The following is a 22,327-nucleotide window of genomic DNA, read 5'->3' as shown; positions in this document are numbered from 1 at the left end:
TGCACATGCGCAACAGGAAGTACTACATTCGGACGGTCTCTTGTGTTATCCGATATGACTATAGTGTGACCTATTTAAGTGCACATGTCCGTCAAGTAGATTGTTCTCGCATCAAAAAACGGTCATGAGAATTTAAATGTATTGAAAAGATAAGGTTTCATCCTTGGTGAATGAAAACAAAAACAAATGAGTTGGATTTTGTAATACTTTTAATATAAGTTCTAGACTTGTTTACGTACATCCAGACGAATTGTCCTATTTTGACGGGTACCCGGGTACACATTTTTTGACCCGGTTACATCCCCAACCCGACCCGTAACCGGGTACTCGGGTACTCGTAACAGCCCTACACAGAATACATTTAGCAAAGCAGGATAATGCAACAGCTACAAACAACCATCAACCTGCTTCTAATTCGGGGAATGCAAAGAGAGACAGTTACGCATAATGCATTAGACAATCATAACAAGCTAGACGCTGCCATGGCTAGGTTGTTGGGGACTAGACACTGCCATGGCTAGGTTGTTAGGGACTAGACGCTGCCATGGCTAGGTTGTTGGGGACTAGACGCTGCCATGGCTAGGCTGTTGGGTACTAGACACTTCGATGGCTAGGTTGTTGGGTACTAGACGCTGCCATGGCTAGGCTGTTGGGTACTAGACACTTTGATGGCTAAGTTGTTTGGGACTAGATACTGCCATGGCCAGGCTGTCGGGGACTCAGGAGGGCAACGTAAACAACAACAAATCACAGACACAGATGCGTACTCACAGCCGTCAAACAGTATACTACCAGATTCTCTCCCTCCTATGGACATAATTTCAGACAACATTACGAAACAGATTATAGAGGGAAGGGACGTTACTTTAGCGCCGTTATTAATCCCAGATTTCGAAGTGGCTAAAGATTGCGTTATACACACTGAAGGGGTTCAATTTAACGTCAAAGCCCCTACTGACCCATGTCTTAATAGAACATTAACTATTAGTGAGTTTATTACGGCGTTCAACAAATACAAACTGGTGATGTTAGAAGACAACCTAACAGAAAGGTGGAATTCGACAGATATGAAGAGACAAGTTATCTGTATGAGTCGAAGTTCTATAAATACCACAAGCACTTTTCTGCCTATTAATCAGAATTGATGTTAAGTCTAAGTGTCTGTAGGCCAGGTCATTTGCTGGAGAGTCAAAAACCACAGCTCTTACATCCCCTCAGCCCAAAAACATTTATGTTTGAATAAAATGTGATCAAAAGTAAAAGTTTCTTACGGTATATTTTGCGTTCGAGTCATTTGTTCATAAAGCTATTATATTATATATATGCATATTGTATGTCAGTTTTTTTCCATTCCTACCATAAAAGTGCATACCTTTTATTAAGGGTTGCATTATTTCTGGAGTAATTTTTGCTTTTATCTGAAGTGTATGGCTATACTTAGTGTATCAGCCTATCTCAAATGCTAAGAAAAAATTGAATATAACTATGAGTTTGTGTCTAAAGTTCCATAAGTACATAGATGAAAAGTGACCCGACATGTAGAAAACACACAAAATAAAATAATTTGTTCTGCTTTTGTGGTTTGCACAATCAGTACCTCATTCAATTAAGTATAAAAAGAAGTAGAAATTGTTCTGATCTTGTATAGATTTTTTTTTCTCTATAAGCACACAGATGAGCTTTTTGTAAACCAATTTTTTTTTGCATGCTATTTATTAACCCAAATTTTACGATCAAGATATATTCATAAAAGTTTATCTCCGCGAATTGATGTTTTCCACAATTCTTGCACAATAAAAGTCCATTATTTGCATTCAATTATAAATCTGTGACACTTCATCTTCATGAAAATGTTTTGAAGTGGAAATTGCGAAATTTAGTAGCTGCAAAAGAAAGTTGTGCCCTTCAACAGAGCATGTCTAAATTCTACCATTTCAAAATTTTTCTTTTTATTTTGCTGATCATCTAAAAAAAATTTATTTATTCATTTCTTTTTTGGTTAGTTTTTTTTTTTTTTTTTTTTTTTTTACACACATCAACCTGAGCCCAGGACTTCGTCATTTGCTTCTATCATTGGACTGCCTTCATTGGTTTACTGTAGAAATTTTATTATCGAAATTAACCCTATATATATAACTAAAGTTTGAAATTCCTGAAGCAGGGTTGATGTGTTGATGAAATAACCCCAATAGCGAAAAATAGCAATAACTTTGAAACAATAACGTAACCTGAACAGAAAAAGTTTTGACCTGAGAGCTCTTCTTGAGTAATGCATGCTTTACTTTCCTTGGCAGCTGTCGACACTCTTGTATCTGATGGCTTACATTCATTATTTCTTAAAAATGATTTCTTTGAATTGATTTCCTGAACATGACTCGGTTGATTTATACACTTTCTGTCCTTAACCACATAGTTTTGCTGAAGTTTACAGTCAAGCTTCCCATTCTTTTTTGTCTTATTTTTCAGCTTACACTTTCACCAATATCTGAAAAACAGAAAAGAACAATATAAATGCATACCTCTAATGTAATTATCTATCCAACTGTATAAAACATTCTGCAATAGGTAACTTTAAAATTTAAATAGAATTTTGTATTGGTTAAAAACTACTGTAAGTCAATGACTACCCTTTATCTGAGACCACTGTAACAAATTGTTCCTCCATTTTGTTTTCTGGTATCATAGTTATTGAAACATAGAATTTTTCAATATATTTTAAGACATTCATATGTTACAATTTTTGAACAAAATTTACCCCCTACCCAATTTTCTTACAGGGTAGTCTAGATAAAATCAGGCCAAGGCAATAAAATTTTCCAATTTAGGCCTACTTGGGATGGTTACCATAGTAACTACATGTACAATGATACAAATCTATCACACTAATTCTATCAGGTATGTACTAGATATTTAGAAATTAACAATTTAATCATAAAATATTTTTTGATGAAATTGGGTGCCAAACCAAACATAATCCTTTACTTTTAGCCATTTAAGGGAATTATTAATGGATCCGAGATGACAGACACTGCGCCATGGCAATGAAAGTTTGCAGGTTAATAATAATATCCATAAAACATTTTTAAGTTGAATTATGTCAATTTATGAACATATATGTGATTTCACTACATTAAAATGACGAAATATTCCAACTATCAAGGCTTACCAATATTAAGTGCCTACTTATACCGTTAGTTTAAATTTTACATCAACTACCAATGCAACAGTTAGATATATCAAAATTAACTAATAATTTTGAAATGCACCGAACCATCACACAGTCATAACTAGAGGCACAGATTCAGTCAGACATCTTTGTAATATCAGACAAAGCCTTCTCTGTTCATACACAGCAGCACAGCAACATCATCTACCTTCTGTAATATCAAGAAAACTAATAGCATTCATAATGTCATCATTACTCCATATAAATCATCCAGTAATCAGTAGAATTATGGTTTGAATTAAAATTGATCACATGTTATCAACTTTGATTATTTGACATAAGAACCGACAACCTGATGGCCTTATCCTGTACCCAATTACCTTATCTTTAATTCTAGGAATAAACTAACAACATTCTTAAATAAAATGACACTCACGTTTCACTCAGTTGTGATGTCCCTACAATCTGAGCACTGCCACATATAATGACCTCGCCAAAAATCTATTATCCTTAATCTCAATCTGTTTGATATAGCGTGTGTTCTCCTTTTGTTGTCCAGACACGTACAGTGGTACATTGTAGATGCTGTTATAGAAACGCTGCTTGCAGTAAGTTATTAAAGGAACGATCAGGAGCTACAGTCATCTACAAACTAACACTAGATTAAATACATAAACAGGTAACTATGACGTAGCAGTGCTGTTCCCCATGGTTCTAGAAGCAGATGGACCAGCTGTCAGCTCGTTGGCTATTTCCTCTAAGTTGAGATTTTTTTCGTGTTTGTTGAGATATATCTTGGTTGTCGCTCCCTTACAGGTTTTGGAGTGACGCTGTAAATGGTATTTGGTATAGAATCGTTTCTGACACTTAGGACAGGCGTGGTTTTTCTCCCCTGTATGCATTAGTGCATGTCGTTTGTAGTTCTGAAGTTTGTAGAAGATTTTGTTACACTCCATACACTGGTAGATCTTCTCTTTTGTGTGCTGGTACTGATGCTGCTTGCGGTCCGATTCACGTGCAAACTTCTTGACACAGTACCTACACTGAAGGTTTTTCTCGCCCGTGTGAGTCAACATATGAGTCTGAAGATGTATCTTCTGGCGGAATTGGTTACCACACTGAGTACAGGAAAACCTCTTCACATCTACAAAATGTAATTAGTCTTGACATCAGAAATGAGCCTTTATCCAATGGACTTATCTTCAATTCTAGAAAAAGCTTTCTTAAATAAAATTAAATTCACCAGGACAGAACTTTTGTCTGAGATAGGTACATTTTAGGACATAATAACATTCTCTTGGATTATGATTTAAGTATGACCTCTTAAATAATCTGAAGTGTAGAGGTTAGAACTCTTTATATTAAACAAGTAGGACAGATCGATGAATGAAAGTATAGGACACAACCTAAAAAGAACTTTCGCCATGTCTTCCTCCCATCTGTATTCTGTGGAAAAACATTACTGATGAAACATTAAATACCACTTAATTTAAGATTTTTCTCTCTCCTTTTACAGTGGAACTTCTCTAAACCGATTATGGTTTGTTCATAGGATTTTGGTCGGTTTAGAGAGGCTTAGTTTTTTCATTTTTGATAAAGATGAATTAATTCTGTACATCACATCGGTATTAGTTTTCATGAGGTAATCAGTTTTGAGAAAGATTGGTTTTGGGAAGTTACATAGTACATGAATCCACACACTTACTAGTGTGAGTGTGTAGATGTTGGCGGAGATTACTTTGGTCGGTAAATCTTTTGCCACACACTTGACAGGTATGAGGTTTGATCCCCATATGAATATTCATGTGGTCGTTCAGCTTGGCCGATGATGTGAATCCCTGTTCACACATGTTACAATTCCACTTCCTTTTCACCACATCAGCATGCACCAGTTTTTGGTGAGCCCTCAGGTTGAGACGGCCTACGAACACCTTCCCACACACGTAACAGGTCTTTACCTTCTTGGTTTCGGGACTCACTGGTACTCCTAAACAGAATACATACTCGCAGTTAGTTTACTTGTGAAAACATCATATGAATAACTAGAAACTTTTTTTTAAACATTATCCACATGATCTATTAAAACATTATCTTATTTTATTTTGTAGATCTCCATAAAGCTAAAAAAAAATCAATTTTTTGTAATGAGCTTCTTCTTAGAAAATGAAGTCTTGATCACCTAGGAATGTAATACCCTATGGCCTATACATGTAGTTAGATGTTTTTGAGGGTCAAATTTTTTGTAATTTTCTCTTGAAATGTCTATATGAATCAGCCCAGCAAAACAAGGCTATACAGTATCTCACCATTCCAACATCAATACAGAAAGCCTATCGACTTGTAGTATGGTACAGCCATATAGAAAGTAACTGTATGTCATGAATCATTGACAAGAATGTCACAATCAACAATACATGGCTAATTTTTATGTCTCCTCCATATTTCATTGGTCCAGAAGATGCAGGCAGGTTGATTCCAGTATATCCCCACCTACCTCCTGCTCTTGCAGATTGTATAAATAGATTAATACAGTAGACTTGACCACCTCAAAAGGGTGAAAATCTAAGATCCCAGTGCTATAAAATTCAAATATTTTTGCACAGCAATGTATAGAAAGTACTTTTCCATCTACCAAACCTGACAGTTGAGAAGAAGATTAGAAAATATAAGACCTCTTTTGCCCCCCCCCCCTCCCTCCATTTTGATTGATCTTAGGCCATTGAAGAATCCTGCAAAACTTTTACTGAATTTGTTCTATTTCTTATAGAGAATTCAAAAATGTAAATTGGTTAAGGACATTTGACCCGAGACAACTGTGCCCAGTTTCACCAACATTCCTTAACTTTCCTTAACTCCTTAACTACAGATTTGAAGGAAGGCTCCTTAACTTAAGATTCTTTCCTTAACTTCTGTAATATCTCCTTTGGAGAATTTTAAGTTTAAGAAATTCCTTAAAGTTAAGGAATGTTTGTGAAATTGGGCCTAGACAAAAGACGAATAAAATCGATTACTTGACACCTAATAACAATTTCTCCTCTTCAATCGGTAGAAATCATTTCTGAATAATGACTGTAGTGTGAGTGTAGTGTTTACCTAAGAAACGGGCATAATCCTTGGAGTACCAGAAGAGTAGTTCATCTCCTGGATAGATTTCCTTTGTGGTGAAGAAGAAGATCTCAGAGCCTAATTGTGTGACTACCATGTTCTGAGCTGCCTCTGTTCGTGCCATCTGTACAAATTTGAGCCAGTTACACTCTTGTTCATCCTCCAAATCATACTGGTCAACTTTGTCACTGTATATAACCTGTAACATTACAACAGTTACACAAATCAAATACCAGATACAATCAAGGGCCAATTGTTGTATATAACATATGGGCCAGGTGAGCTAAAAAGCATGTCAAGCCTCTGTAATTTCATTTGGGCAGAAAATTTAGTATTTGTATGATGGGATTTAATATTCTCTGTTCTGGATTTGCCCATTACTAGTGAATTCCTTTCTGGGTTATGGATACAGTGGCTGTGAAAGAAATGATGAAATTTATTTTGGAATGAAGTGATGAAAATTGTATACATATATATATGTATATCAGTATCATGAAAATAGGTTTACATATTTCATCACAACAATGTTGACAAGTACCTAGTTTAATCTTTACTCCATCTCTCTGAGGATTTTAAGAAATTCAATGAAAATGTATTTCTGACTACATGCTAAGCTATGTTCACCAGTCGCTACATTCACCTTCAACTGAGGAATAGTTACGTTTTCACGTGGAATAGTTCACAAACTATTCCACAGCAAAAGGTAACTATTCCACAGTAGTAGGTGATAATAGTAGACTTGAATGATGTTTACCTTGAACTCCGGAAGAGAGCCCAGTTTGGACTCGCCAGGAGCAGAAGAACTCACTTTTCCAACCAGTGGCCCAAATTTGCTGTTAGCTTTTATCTTTGAGTTTGCCCACACACCTAAAAGTATTATTTTATCAAGTTACACTTTGAGTTTGCCCACACACCTAAAAGTATTAGTTTATCAAGTTACACTTTGAGTTTGCCCACACACCTAAAAGTATTATTTTATCAAGTTACACTTTGAGTTTGCCCACACACCTAAAAGTATTAGTTTATCAAGTTACACTTTGAGTTTGCCCACACACCTAAAAGTATTATTTTATCAAGTTACACTTTGAGTTTGCCCACACACCTAAAAGTATTATTTTATCAAGTTACACTTTGAGTTTGCCCACACACCTAAAAGTATTATTTTATCAAAGTTACACTTTGAGTTTGCCCACACACCTAAAAGTATTATTTTATCAAGTTACACTTTGAGTTTGCCCACACACCTAAAAGTATTATTTTATCAAGTTACACTTTGAGTTTGCCCACACACCTAAAAGTATTATTTTATCAAGTTACACTTTGAGTTTGCCCACACACCTAAAAGTATTATTTTATCAAGTTACACTTTGAGTTTGCCCACACACCTAAAAGTATTATTTTATCAAGTTACACTTTGAGTTTGCCCACACACCTAAAAGTATTATTTTATCAAGTTACAGTATCAAACAGACAAAGATAAGGCTTAAGTCATTAACAGATCTAGACACTTGATCTATTATCAATGAAAAGTAATCTTAATTCCCTAATTGAAAAATAATTCAATCCCTAAAACACTCTGTCTTTACCATGAACATTAATAAGATCAGTTCAGTTACATGTCTAGAAAAAGTTCATTATTAACATATGATTCCTGATATAGCAATGACATGTTATGTTATGTATTTCATTTTTTCACAAGCCTTTGTAAATAGTTTTACCCATCACTTTTTGTAGAGGTGTATCTGAAGACTTGAGGTAGAGACATGTGGGGAGAGATGCCCGAGCTCTGCTGGGGATAGGAGTGTCGCCAATCGTAGTATACTCTGGGTTATGGACCAGGCAAGGAGACGTCTCAGAGGAGGCAGAATCACACTCCACACAAACTACAACAGTTTCATCAGAATCACAATCTGACACCCAACATATATAGCCTACAAAATTGTGAAAACTATCTTTGTTTGAACAATGAAATAGACTTTTATTTATGCAGTGGGCAATAAATCATCAAATGAATGCATAAACTTACCTGACATTTGTGTACATTCATTAAAAAAATCAATTTCTGTGGACTAAAATTCATTGATTTTGATCAATAACCGATCAACATGAAAATTAAACCCCGGCCATGTTAAATAATTACATGTATTTCACAGTTATGTGTTAGTAAACACTATCAAATGGTATTCATAGGAAAAACTTAAAACTTTATCTTTTTCTTTGGTCAATATTAGCAATGAATATACAGTATTTGAGTGTTTGAAACTTACAAGACACAAAGACTTCAGGTATAGCCAGGCCAGACCTTAGGACTGGTTCTACAGGGACGCTGACTGCTAAGGCAGGGGCAGTGTCTGGTGGTGTGTTAGCATCCCTCTTGCCTGCTAGCTTCAGAACCAGATCAACCACTACAAAAACATCAGGATTTGAGACAAGTTAAGACAACTTATATTAACCGTACTCCACAGGCGATTGGAATAGGTAACTTGAGACTTTGTCGATGTCAGAAGACCTAAAGATTGACAACTTATGGATTAGTTTTATGTTCTGGTTGATTGTAAGGTACTGTATAGCCGGAAATTTTAGCCAAGTGATATGGTGTATCATTATGTAGATTGCCAAAACTAACTCCGATAAAATTTTAACACTGCCTATTTAAAAGAAGCTTATTATTATGAAATATACATTTGATATCTCCTGATACTGCCATAACTCCTGAGAAGTCAAAATGGCACACTGGATCTATATAACCTGACTGTATATACTATAAACCTCTAGTGACCACTATCTATGTATACAGTATATAACAACAAGAGGCCCATGGGCCTTAGCGGTCACCTGAGTTCAGACACACAATGAAACAAAGACATGCATATAAACACTATAAATATATATTGGCCCATCAGGCCCTTGAAGTCAGTCAGTGATTTTATAAATTTTTAATCAATGAAGATTATTTGGTTCCATCAAATCTGTGAATTCAGGAGAAAGATTTTTGAAATGTTATTCATTTTGACCCCTTTTGGCCCCACCCCTCTCGCCCCTGGGGGTCGGCCAGGACCAATATGGAAATGATGTTAAATGCTATCTCAGGCTAATAATTCTAACCCCGATTGACTAATTTCCTATGAAAACTAAGCAAATAATGTTCCTAAATGTGTTTTCCTATATAAACTATAATAAATTTGACCCCCTCCCTAGGGGAAAATCTGAGATCCCAGGGCCATGAAATTCACAAATTTTTGTAAAGGGCCTTAAGACCTTCCAATCTATCAAGAGTATCTGGTTCCATCAAATCTGTGAATTCAAAAAGAAGATTTTTGAAATTACCATTTTGACCCCTTTTGGCTCCGCCCCTCTGGCCCCTGGGGGTCGGCCATGACCAATATGGATATGATGTTAAAATGCTATTTCAGGCTAATAATTCTAACCCAGTTTGACTAATTTCCTATGAAAAATAGGCAAATAATGTTCATAAATGTGTTTTTCCTATATAAACTAAAGTAAACTTGACCCCCTCCCCAGGGGGAAACATGAGACCCCAGGGTCATATTATTCACAATTTTTGTAAAGGACTTTAAGACCTTTCCATCTATGCAGAGTATTTGATTCTACCAGTTCCAGAATTTCAGAAGAAGATTTTTGAAGTTTTAGCCTATTTGACCAGTTTTGGGACCGCCCCTAAGGCCCCTGGGGATCAGTCATGGAAAATTTGGTAATAAGATTCAATGGCCATCACATAGGGATAATTCTGACTACAATTGACTAAATTCCTATTATAATGACTAAATAATGCTCAAAAATGTGTTTTCCATATATAAACTTATATATAGTAAACTTAACCCCCTCCCTAGGGGAAAACCTGAGACCCAAGGGTCATATAATTCACAATTTTCATAAAACACCTTAAGACCTGTCCATCTATGAAGAGTATTTGACTCTACCATTTCCAGTATTTAAGAAGAAGATTTTTAAAGTTTTAGCCTATTTGCCCCTTTTGGCCCCGCCCCTCTGCCCCGAGGGGGTTGACCAGGACCAATATAGATATGATATTAAAATGTTATCTCATGCTTATAATTTTAAACAAGTTTGACTCATTTCGTATTAAAATTGAGCATAAAATGCTCATAAATGTGTTTTCTTTATATAAACTATAGTAAACTTGACCCCCTCCCCATACATGCCATATTTTTCTAGGGGTGGAGAGGGAGATTGATAACCATTTAAAGGGATTTTGGTCTCAAAAGAGGGAGGTATACACGCGACATATATGAATAGATTAAATATCTGCTTTTTTATGATGGAATTCTGCATTCATATTGAATTTTACTGAAATAAAGGAATGTGTGATTTTGCAAAAGTAGTCACATCCCTATATACACCCAGTTCTGGAGCATTTTTTTTGTTCGAAATATTAGACTAGCTTTTTAATAATCTTTCATAATAACGGATAATTAACTTAGATAAAGTTCTAAATTTACAAGCACTAAATTAAAAAAAAAAACAGAATCGTTACAGTAGTATTCAAAATGTAATTTAATCTGAGAGAGAAAAAAAGTAAATTTCTTTTTTAATTTTATTTATTTAAATTCAGTTACTACTGATAATTTTTTATTATCAATATCTTTTTTTTCTAAAAATAAATTCACACAGAAATTCTAAAAATAATACTTTTTCCATTTTTAAAAACGTGGTTATTAGGAAATCCGGAAATTCTATAAAATCCGGATCATCTATTACAATTACCCAAATGGCGGCCATTACGATTGCAAAGTTTGTGACATCCATCAAATACAGATAGGCCTATTTAACATTAAAAACGTGAGTAAATCATTCACAGTTGTAAGCAGTATTTGTTTTGTTGTAATGCTCACTGGCTGTTGTCATAGAATTTATTGAAAGGCCAGCTGATTGTTTTCTAGGCGGTCGATCGGCTGCTTGACTTCAGTTTACGTAATACACAGACGTGAGTGAAAGTGACGCCACAAGCCAAGGTGGAAATAGCCCAAGGCTGCTAATTAGGGTCACTTGGTCGTTGGTCAGGGGGTCAGGGAGTGGTTACTCTCGTACTAAAATTAACCTAGCATGTACACAAATGTGGCAACGAAAATAAAACGGAGGGGTTTATAGAAATCGGGAATTTAGACTCTCCTGCCGGGAGACAATAAAAGGCTTTAAAATATGGGAGATTTTGTCTCACGCCGGGAGGTATGGCATGTATGCCTCCCCAGGGGGAAACGTGAGACCCCAGGGTCAAATAATTCACAATTTTGGTAAAGGACCTCAATACCTTTCCATCTATGAAGAGTATTTAATTCCATCACATCTGTGAGTGGAGAAGAAGATTTTTGAAATTTTAGTCAATTTTACCCCTTTTGGCCCCTCCCATAGCTCCCTGGGGGGTGGGGACCATATAATTCACAATTTTGATTGGCCTTATGCCTTAGAAGGTTTGTGCAAAATTTCATTGAAATTGCTTCAGCAGTTTTGGAGAAGAAGTCGAAAATGTAAATTGTTTATGGACATACGACGCACGACGGACGACGCACGACGGACGACGACGGACAAAAGGCAATTAGAATAGGTCACCTGAGACGAAAATGTATAAACCTCTAGTGAACACTATCTAACTATAGACTGTATAACAAAAATGTATAAACCTCTAGTGACCATTATCTATGTATAGACTGTATAACAAAAATGTATAAACCTCTAGTGACCACTATCTATGTATACACATTATAACAAACTAAATGTCATAAAAAAATAAACAACCTAGGATGATTCAATTTGTATGTCTGCCTATGAAATCAATTATGTGTTTAGAATTCAATGATTTACCTGTAGCGATTTACCTGTAATTACCTACATAAATGCATGTTGAAAAAAAAAATTTAACTTTGAAATTTTAAGGCTGAATGTTCCACAAAGATTTCCCGCTTTAGAGTATAGATCATCTTTTATGATTTAATGTAAGTAAAAGTAATTCATTCTTTTTGCAAAATTTTGTTTGATCTATCAAATAAGTTATAAAAGTAACAGGAAAAAACAGCGTAGTAAGGTTCTAGCAAAGAGTTTTCAGGTTTATTTCTTACATTATTATCTACTTCTTATAGGATTATAGGAGAACTGTTCACCATCCTAAGACTGACAAATCCAGTCTGAATCCAAAAAAAAATATCTTAAATCTTATTTAGTCTTTGAGACTTCAGCTGATATGTAAATAAAATCTTACAATGGCTGGGGCACTGTGGGTTTGATCCTGTGGTGGGCAACTGAACAAAGCCACTCTGACTGGTTATAGCACTAGAAATGGCCTCTATCTGACTAGCCAGACTAGCTGCCACTGTGGAGGGATCTTGACTGGTTATGGCACTAGAAATGGCCTCGATCTGACTGGCCAGACTAGCAGCCACTGTGGAAGGATCCTGATTGGGTAGCTCCTCAGAAATAGGTATATATGCAGCTGCTGCTGAAGCAAGGTTCGTCTGCATTTGTAAGTAATCTTGTGGATTGTAACCAACTGAAACAAAACCAAATACATTGAAACCTCCTGGGGATTGTAACCTACTGACACTGAATAGCCCTTTAATTTTCCAGGTAAAAAATATCTCAATTTTGATTTTAAAACAAGAAAATTGTATTTTAAAGAATCCAAATTTTGCACATCCATATATTTAAGTAATTTTTAAATGCTACCTCAGGTCAAAGTAGAACAAAGTGATTGTAAAGTGGAAGAAACTCTGTTCGGCACACCTACTTGATGCAGGCCAGGCTTGTGGTTTGAACATGATGCTATGTCAAAACTACATTAAATATCCTGCCACGTCATGAATTGTAGAAGTGTGTGTTATCATACTATGCAAATGCCTAACATCAAACTGCACACAAAGTTTAAGAGAACACTGCTTACCTACGGTCATCTCATTGCCAATGGCTACATCATTACACTTTTGTTGAGAGAGGCCAATATCTTCTATGTGGTGTTGAGTTAACTGTTCTTGGCCGGTCAGATCTGCTCTGTCAGGCTGGTGTCCTAGATCCGTGTTCGTACACAACATCTGGCTAGGGATGCTGGACTGTAGGTCAGAGGTCATCTGGCACTCATCACCGACGGACATCAGGGATTCCCCGGCATGTTGGCTGTGTGTCTGAAGGGAGTCTGTTGATTGGTGGTCAGTCAGATGGGAGGACTGATTGGTCAAATACTGACCACTGGCTAGGTCTTGATTGGCACACTGTTGAATAAATGCCGAATTAGACACAAGTGCTTCTAGTTGGGGACTTATGAGATCAGATCTGGCAAATTCTCCACCGCCTAAATGAACTGCTATTGCATCTTGCACAGATAAGTTTTGTAGAACTGCAGGAGTCTGTGAGGACGAGAGTGAAGAGTGGATAACACTAGACTCTCCATTATCACCGGCCTGTTCAGAGGAGTTATTCAGAGTCGGATGTAGCACCTGGGAATTAGTGGTCTCCTGTACAATGTTAGCAAGACTACTCAGTGAGGCATTTGCCAAAGATGAACGGTTTTGAATTGATACCAGTTCATTAGGATTTCCAAGTTTGAGGATGGAGGACAGGTCAAAAGAAGTCCTTGGCGGTTTCAGTGATGTATCTGTCAAGCAAGCGGTGACACACGGATGGGCTGGAGTTGTATAATCTTGTATGGATGTGGCCTGGGAGGAGCTTGTCAGCGGGGCGCCAACTTGAGGGAAGATCTGGGATAGAGTTTGTAATCCACTTTGTTGGATCAATTGAAGGACAGGAGGCAACACACCTGAAAGACAAGGCAATTACATCTTTTTTTATTATTCAGAAATATAAAATCTCAGGTTTCAGAAATCACTATATACAGGACTGTTTTCTTTATTATACACCAACATCTCAAAATATGAAATATGTTAGATTTTCAAGTTTCAAACATGCAATGAGGAAATGTATCAATATTTGAATACATGTATGTTTATATGATAACTCTGAATTTGAGGCAGAAAATTGCACTGTTTAGCTATAAGGTTGCTTTGATTTAAGCTCATAGTATTTCCGCGCGTGTCACTGCAGTATGACCTCACTTACCACATCAAATTTATTTTTGTTCATCAAAGCATTCACCCCTGAAGACACATTTAGACTCTCCTAGATCAAGGATTAAAACAGTCCATTATGAAATTTCAGGGGTGAATGAGTTAATAAAATAAAGTTACTAGCGGGAATGACAAGAAAAACACAGCCACCATCGAGGCCAAGCCTCAGATCAAGAATGTGATGGGAGATGTTACAAAAGGGGATGTGGATGTGGCGCAGTGGTAGAAGGCGCAGGTATGTTTGGCTAGGCGATTGGGTGCCATAAATCGTGAGTTCGAGGCCCAGATAGGGCACGAGTCAATAAATTGTCATGCTTTGTTAAATTGTTTCTTTGATGTTTGAAATAAAGTATGTACATTCTAAAAGCAAGTGTGCCTTTTACTAGGAATGAAGACAGTAGTTAATTTTCAACACTTTGGGGAGCGTTTTGGCATATATCAGATGTGCATTGCGGTTATCAAATAACTGAATTGCTAATTAATACATGTAATGGATAAATCAATGGTACTAACAAAACCATAGTCTGGCTATCTGGTTATCCAATCCAAGACTACAATATGTAGTTTTAAATCCATAACCAAGACTTCCTTTTCCATATAACATCATTTATCTATAATGATGCATTAGTATACTTACTCATTTTGGAATTTGCTGTATTCTTTTCAGGGAGACTAACTGACAACATTATTGGCATGGTTTGGAGTCCCATTCCCTGTGGAAGAGTCAGAGCGGCAGAAATCTGACCTTCTGAAGCTAAAATAAGAATATTACATCATTATAGCAATTTGTTCAAATTTAACATATATCAAAAAGCCATCAGAAAATTAAAACACAATCTTCAGCCACTTAAATTTTTGCTTTCAAAGGTTCTTCAGATTCTGTTTATAAGTCTCACAGAGCATCTGAGGTTCCTGATTCCGCTATAGAAATGTGGTATCTATTTTATTGCCATATACATGTAGTTACAATACCAAAACAGTGGACCTTTGATAATCCGGACACCTTCGTTCCCAGTCTAAACAAATTTTCCTGACTGGCAAATTCCGTGTTCTTAGTCAATTATATTGTCATGTATGAGTTACTCCCCTTGACTTTGTAATGGATGATAGGCTTTTTTGTAATATATGTGTAGTATAATTCGTATATTCGTTTGTTATGTTTTATAGGTGTTGTTTTCATATTATTACATTAAGAATATTACACAAACATATTTCTTTCTAAAATATGAAACCGAAAGCCATTATTAATTGTGTACTATGTATGCATATAGCTACGTATCCCACTCTTGATCTGTTGTACGGAATTTATGTTTTAAAATGCCTAAGGATCAATATCAATACTTACAGACTTTATATCAAGAAAATTTTAAAATTTTAATTTTTTCCAGCCATACTCAAATGTTCTGATTGTTATATGTATTCTTAACTTTTACCTGCGAATTTGTATCCCGCAAAAACATGCGAAATCACCCAACCATAATGGTACACTGACCCTATGTGCTGCAATTAAAAGGCGACCTTCACATGCAACTCCGGGTACTTCTACCAGATATCTACTCCATCAACACTTTGTTTGTGTACGGGGCAACTCATTTTTACGCCGTCTTGAAATTAGTGTGCAACATTTTTGATGCCACGCCTTACAGAACAACAAAGATATGCAGCTCTCGGTCTTGTCGAGGCAGGTATGCAGCATAACGTCATTGCATGACGCTTTAACGTCCATAAATCAACCATAACACGGTTGGTACAAAGACAAAGGGTAACTGGCAGTGTAAAGGACCGACCACAACCCAGTCAACCTTGCGTCACAACACAGCGTCAGGACAATTTTATACGGCAACGTCATTTACTAGATAGGTTTAGGACCACAGTTTTGACAGCACAAAATGAAGTAGGTTGTCATAGACGTCAAATCCACCCTCGGACTGTGCGGAGGCATCTGAAGGAAAGGCAGATTTTGTGTCGACACCCACTCATTGGATAAATTCTTACATGATGCCATTGGGCCATCCGAGTACAATGGGCATGAGATAAGCTGGCAAATCAATGAAATTGGCATGATGTAGTGTTTACCGACGAATCCCGATTCAATCTCTCAAATGCCGATGGAAGAGCACATGTATATCAACGTAGACATGAATGATATTCTTCGAATTGCTTTCTTGAACGTGATCGTTTGGGCGGTGGCGGCGTGATGGAATGGGGAGCCATCAACCACAACTTCCGGTCATCCCTAATCATATTGAGGAATACCCTAACCGCTCGACGCTATATTGACCAGGTATTGGCACCAGAACTCATTCCACTGCTGCAGCGCCATCAGAATGGCAACATTAATTTGACGTTTCTGCAAGACAACGCGCGCCCGCACACCGCACATGTTACGATGGACTACTTAAACACAAATCAAGTGAATGTTATGCCATTCCCCACTCGTTCACCTGATTTGAACCCAATTGAGCATGTGTAGGACAAACTGGGTCGAAGACTTCAAAAACGTCAACGTCAATCACTTGCCGTTCAGGAATTGGCCACATGTTTGCAAGAGGAGTGGAACAATCTCCCGTTGAGGTTTATTCGATGTCTGTGTACCTCAGGCTCTATGCGGTCTCGAATTCAAGCATGCATGTTAGCAAATGGGGGTCATACCAGATACTAACTGAAACGCTTCAAACTGTGTCCACCTCGTTTTCAACGCGGATTAATTGATCAATATTGAATTGACCACTAACTTTTCTTAGTGTAATGAATTGGTAATGATGTGAAATAATTATTAAATAGTTACTGTGGGCAAATATGTATACTGGTGTTTTTAGTATATCTTTATTTTTTCCTAGAGTTGCGTTTTTAAAGTCCGTCAGTATACATTCTTGGCATAAGAAAACTATGATAATAAAAAGTTGTGAGCATTTTATGAACTAATATAATTGTTATTTTGTATACATATTGTGTGTTTTTATTGACCATTTCCATACGTGTGTAACAACCACGTGCACATTCACGTCTAACTTTGTGCACAATGTCACACCTGTATATGGCATGTGCCGTAGCCTTTATATCATATACCATATTAGACGATGAAATCGAATAGATTCACATACATTTAAAATACTTATTACTTTCGTGAGTATAGGAGATTTCAGAAAAGATGGCGTGACGTCACAGAAAGTTTACATCCGGGTCCTCAAAGGTAGAAACACAGTATGGCGACTAATAAAAACAAGAGGCCTATAGGCCTAAGCGGTCACATGAGTTTGGAATTAGAATGAAACAAAGACATATAAACACTATATATTGGCCCATCAGGCCCTTGAAATCATTTTATAAAGTGATTTTATAACTGACTTTTCAATCTATGAAGAGTATCTGGTTCCATCAAATCTGTGAATTCAGAAGAGTTTTTTTTTCTAATTAAAGTCATTTTGACCCTTTTTGGCCCCACCCATCTACCCCTGGGGGTTGGCCAGGACTATTATGGATATATTTATAATGCTAAAATGCTATCGCAGCGTAATAATTCTAACTAAGTTTGATTCATTTCCTATCAAAATTAAGCAAATATTAATAAAATGTCAGTATGATATTTTGGGAACTTGGAATTTAATTTCTAATTTGATGCTGATATCTGCAATATAGTGTCAATGTTAATACGTAATGGCAACTGCGTTTATTCTCGTGACGGTGGAAAATTAAATGGAATGTAAACATAGTGAAACATATGAATACCATATGTTTATATCTATATATTATTCTGACATGTTTTTATTTACACTTTTTGAAATTGAAATAAAGCAACAATTCTCGGATTACCATACTATTATTACAATAAAATGTAAACAAACATCGCAAGCGGCTGTGTTCCCACCATGTTAATGTGTACAGATATACGGAGTTGTACCTTTGAGCCCCCGGATGTACCTTTGTGTGACGTCATCGCCATCTTTTCTGAAATATCACTTATTGTATCCAAAACTCAGAGCGATATATTCTGCATGTGAAACTAGTAAGGTATCGACAGCATACCTACCCAAGCTCAAAGTGCATGTTTAAAAGCGTGTGGCTAACAATATAGTGCTTATCTCAATTAAAATACTTAAGTTTGATCTCCTATAGAAAACCAATGAATCATTACATGACTGCATGTACCAGTGAGAAAGGTGTTCAAGTAAACACCCGTGGCTATGACCTGGCAGCCATCCTTATGACAACACACACAGTGTCAAGTTGTAGTGTGTATTTTACACAAAACTGTAGCTGGCCTTGGATTTTCTCGCAGAAAATGGTCCGGATTATTGTGGGAATTGATTAATGAAAATTATGTTTCATTCCCAAAGTAGAATTCCGGATTCAGAATCCGAATTTTCGGACTAGTGAGTACAAATAATATTAAGGAAATCCGTTCCCTGACATTTCCATCCGGATTGTGAGTTTTCCGGACTATCGGCATCCGGATTATCACGGGTCCAATTTACATACTAGCCATATACATATAGCTGTATTGTGGATTATTTGAATCTGTATTAAATTACATTGCATACCCGACATATCTTATGAATTATAAGAATATATGTTACTTTATATTACATACCCGATATATCTTGTGGATTAATATTGGAGTATTGTATTACATTACATACCAACCATATCTTGTGGATTATTGGAATATGTATTACATTATATATATATACATTACATACCCAACAATATCTGGTGGATTATTGGATTACATACCTGCCATATTTTGTGGATTACTGGAATCTGAATTTGTTGAAGTCATACTGATGTTGAAAGCTTTGTCTGTGACATCACTTGTGGAAACTATAATGATAAATAGTGAGTATAAAACAGTTTTCCTTGATCATAAGATTTTTTCAGAAAATTATTTTTTAGTTAGAGATACTTAACCATGCTAATTTAGGTTCAATACCACGAGGTCGCTTGAAACATCCTAATATAAAATAGTTTCGATGAGAATAGGAATTAGCTAAGCTTTGACTAATGCTTTCATCAGGTTGGGCACAATCCTTCTTATGGGTAACAGTTACTCTCTTGAGTAATTGCTATGCTGTTTGAGGCGTACCAGTTAGTTTCATAAGCAATTCACGCCATCTTGCAGGATAGTCATGTAGCAAGAATGCTTGAATCAGATGCCTGTTAAAGTACTATTTAAATGAATTACAGAAACAGACTTCAATCTGCCGGGATTCAGACGCTATCTTCCACATAAATCATGGTCACACAGCGCTTGAATCTGGTCAGATTTCAGTACAGAACAAGCATTTGTGGTAACAGTATTCTGATTTTCTAGAAATTAATCAGGCATTTTCAATGAAATCTGGTTCCATTTAAAGATGGAACAAATATATCTGTAGTTGTATACCATGCTTGAGACATTACTTTTATATTTCTTATTTAGTACACCATTGTATAATATCAGACGATGCGTAGATGCTAATTGACGGACCACAGAACATACTAAGAGCGGAATTAAAACAGAACATAGAAAAACACAGAAACATATAAAATATAGTGTTCGCCTTTTTCTGAGCTTAGCAGTCCCTGCATAATTTTTTTTTTATTTTGTTGATAACAAAAGTGTGATTTTTAAAAACTGTACGTCTGTACTAGACCTGGCTACCTTGCACTAACACAAGCTCACAAATTATAAAATAGCTTCCAACAGAACAATTAAAATTGGACGACACTATTGCCATTTTGGAGGTTGTGAAACGTAATTTGTCAAACAAGCTATAAACTGCACGGAATGCTCTAATATTTTCCTCACTTCCTTTCAAATACATGCATAAACCTTGAGACTCGACATTTATGAAAAAAAAACTTTGTAACAACTAAAAATCTAACTTTTGACGGTGTTAAGAACTGTTTGAAATCCATTATAATAATGCATATTTGTAAACAAAAACCCTTCCATACATGTTCAGTGTTATTGTGGTTATACGTATTTACCGAGTTTTGTTCACTTTTTCGCCTGTGCAAGCTACATGCTAGTTTGACTTTTGGACACATTTGCCTTACACACAAGCAATGTGGGACGGAACACGTGGCTGGAAATAAAAACCTAATACAACAGAAACTATGCCAATCTCGAACAAATCCTTTGCCATATCAAAGGATGACATTTTTCCGATAACAAATAACGTAAATACCTTGCAATCAACACATGCATGTCTGTCGTCGGCACGCTTTTTACTTTCACTTTCTTCTTGCCATCTTGTCATTTATGTCATTAAAAATACTTAAAGGCACATTACCTTTCCGGAGCAAAATATAAAGGTTTCTTAAAAAACATTAATAACATCAGAAAATGCATACCGATGACCTAAAATAAGGTTACGACACCAAACATATGCAACATTTCCTGCGTAATATATGAAAACAGTGGAGAGTCAATTCGCTGTTTTGTCGTCTGGCGCAATGATAATCAACTACCGCGTGGTATTTAGGACGACGGCAGGAAACATAATACGACCCGCGTTATGAAAATAAACATTTTATTTATTTTAATCAAATCGTTCAGAAGGTGATGATAAATGTAGTATTAACGGTAAGATGATAATTTTTAAGACTCTACAAAATTATCGATCTTGTTTTACATTCCCATTTTAAAAATTAAAAGCCGTTACAGGAAGGTAGTGGGCCTTTAACCACAGTGGAGTCTTCGAATGGAAATATCCAATGAAACGACTAATCACAGCAACATGTTTATTTGTCGTATATGTTTGTAAAGCATAGATTAAGCAAACAATCACATGCCATATTTTTCAACATTCAGCAAAAAAAAATAAGCTCATCTTCAAAATGACAGAAATGTGACAGGTGTGTTGTTGACATTTCCATGGGTGTACCACAGGTTATGATTGTGTGTTGAAAATGCATGTTGGCAGCGGTATTTTCATGTTTAACAATATATTAATCCAATAAATATATCAATACCATCATCGCTAATAAATTAGAAAGTAGGATTATTATTATTTGTTACAATTTCTTCACACAATTTACCCTAAATGGCCTCATACAAACTATTCTTATGGAAAAAACATGTTTGCCTCGTGAAGCCATTTTTGAAAGATATTCGGCTTAAGTTTAGGTCTGATATTTTAGTATATGGTGTTATCATTAAATTCTAAAAGTCAATACGCATAGATTGAAGATATGATAGGATAATTATTGATATTTTAGGCAATAACATATAGTTGTGACTTAGAATTTCAATTTCGTACATTTCTGGAATTTGATTTTAATTAAGTTTAAAATCAAATTGGAATATATATTTATTTTTTGACAACACCATCGTGTTCTTTACTTTATTTTAGACATATGGTGTGCTAATAATATGGAATTCTTAAGTTAAAAGTCTCATTTCAGTATCCTGCATATAACTGTATACAACTGACATAGTCAAGTCCAATATAAGCCCTTAAACTCACTCAGCTTTTTGGGAAGCTAATATTTGTAGTTATGTTTGTAATGGTGCAATGTAAAAAATATTACTCCCTTTTTAATAAAAATGTTTAAAATAACTTTATGCACTTTTCTTTTAATAGAATGCCTCATTTGGGCAAAGGCGTCTGCTTCTGGTTTGATAAAAAATATAATATAGTAGGGTTAGGACATTGTATTTTTCCAAAACCAAATGCAGACGCCTGTGATTTGGGTAACTATTACTCTGTTACTCACAAGCTTAAGGGTAACTGTTACCCATGATATTTACTTTGTTGTGCCCAACCTGTTCATGTCTCACCAAAATATTTCCCTTAGTCGACCAAAATTGGTAAAATCTGCTGAAAGCTGCATAGGCATCGACTGCACTCGATGCTACTGTAGGCCTACTCTCAAAACTCGTGTTGTGAAAGCGCTGTTGTGACTTCCGGCTCGAGTTTCCGCCCGAGTATAGTCCAGGTCAACTAGACTCTTGTTGAATACACTTACGCTGGACAGATCAGCA

The 22,327-nt window shown here is 36.0% G+C and overlaps 1 protein-coding gene across 2 annotated transcripts; it reads right to left on the bottom strand.

The window, feature by feature from the left end:
• Positions 1–371: 371 nt before the first annotated feature.
• LOC138323492 (PR domain zinc finger protein 4-like) lies at positions 372–22,247 on the bottom strand. 2 transcript variants are annotated; one of them, XM_069268147.1, is made up of 12 exons: positions 22,124–22,247; positions 19,093–19,179; positions 14,996–15,112; positions 13,182–14,051; positions 12,504–12,791; positions 8,539–8,676; positions 7,990–8,154; positions 7,026–7,138; positions 6,260–6,470; positions 4,872–5,153; positions 3,603–4,310; positions 372–2,485 (listed from the first exon to the last, which is right to left on the bottom strand). In XM_069268147.1, the coding sequence occupies exons 2-11, from the start codon at positions 19,136–19,138 to the stop codon at positions 3,850–3,852; spliced, it is 2,691 nt and encodes an 896-aa protein (XP_069124248.1). In that variant the 5' UTR covers positions 19,139–19,179; positions 22,124–22,247; the 3' UTR covers positions 372–2,485; positions 3,603–3,849. The 2 variants fall into 2 exon arrangements, with proteins under 2 accessions (XP_069124248.1, XP_069124241.1); XM_069268140.1 differs by lacking the exon at positions 372–2,485 and adding an exon at positions 3,284–3,377.
• Positions 22,248–22,327: the final 80 nt, after the last annotated feature.

The sequence above is a fragment of the Argopecten irradians genome, chromosome 1 (genome assembly GCF_041381155.1).
Source record: "Argopecten irradians isolate NY chromosome 1, Ai_NY, whole genome shotgun sequence".
Lineage (NCBI taxonomy): Eukaryota > Metazoa > Mollusca > Bivalvia > Pectinida > Pectinidae > Argopecten > Argopecten irradians.
Note: the sequence above shows the minus strand (reverse complement) of the source record. Positions and strands in the feature narration are given on the sequence as shown.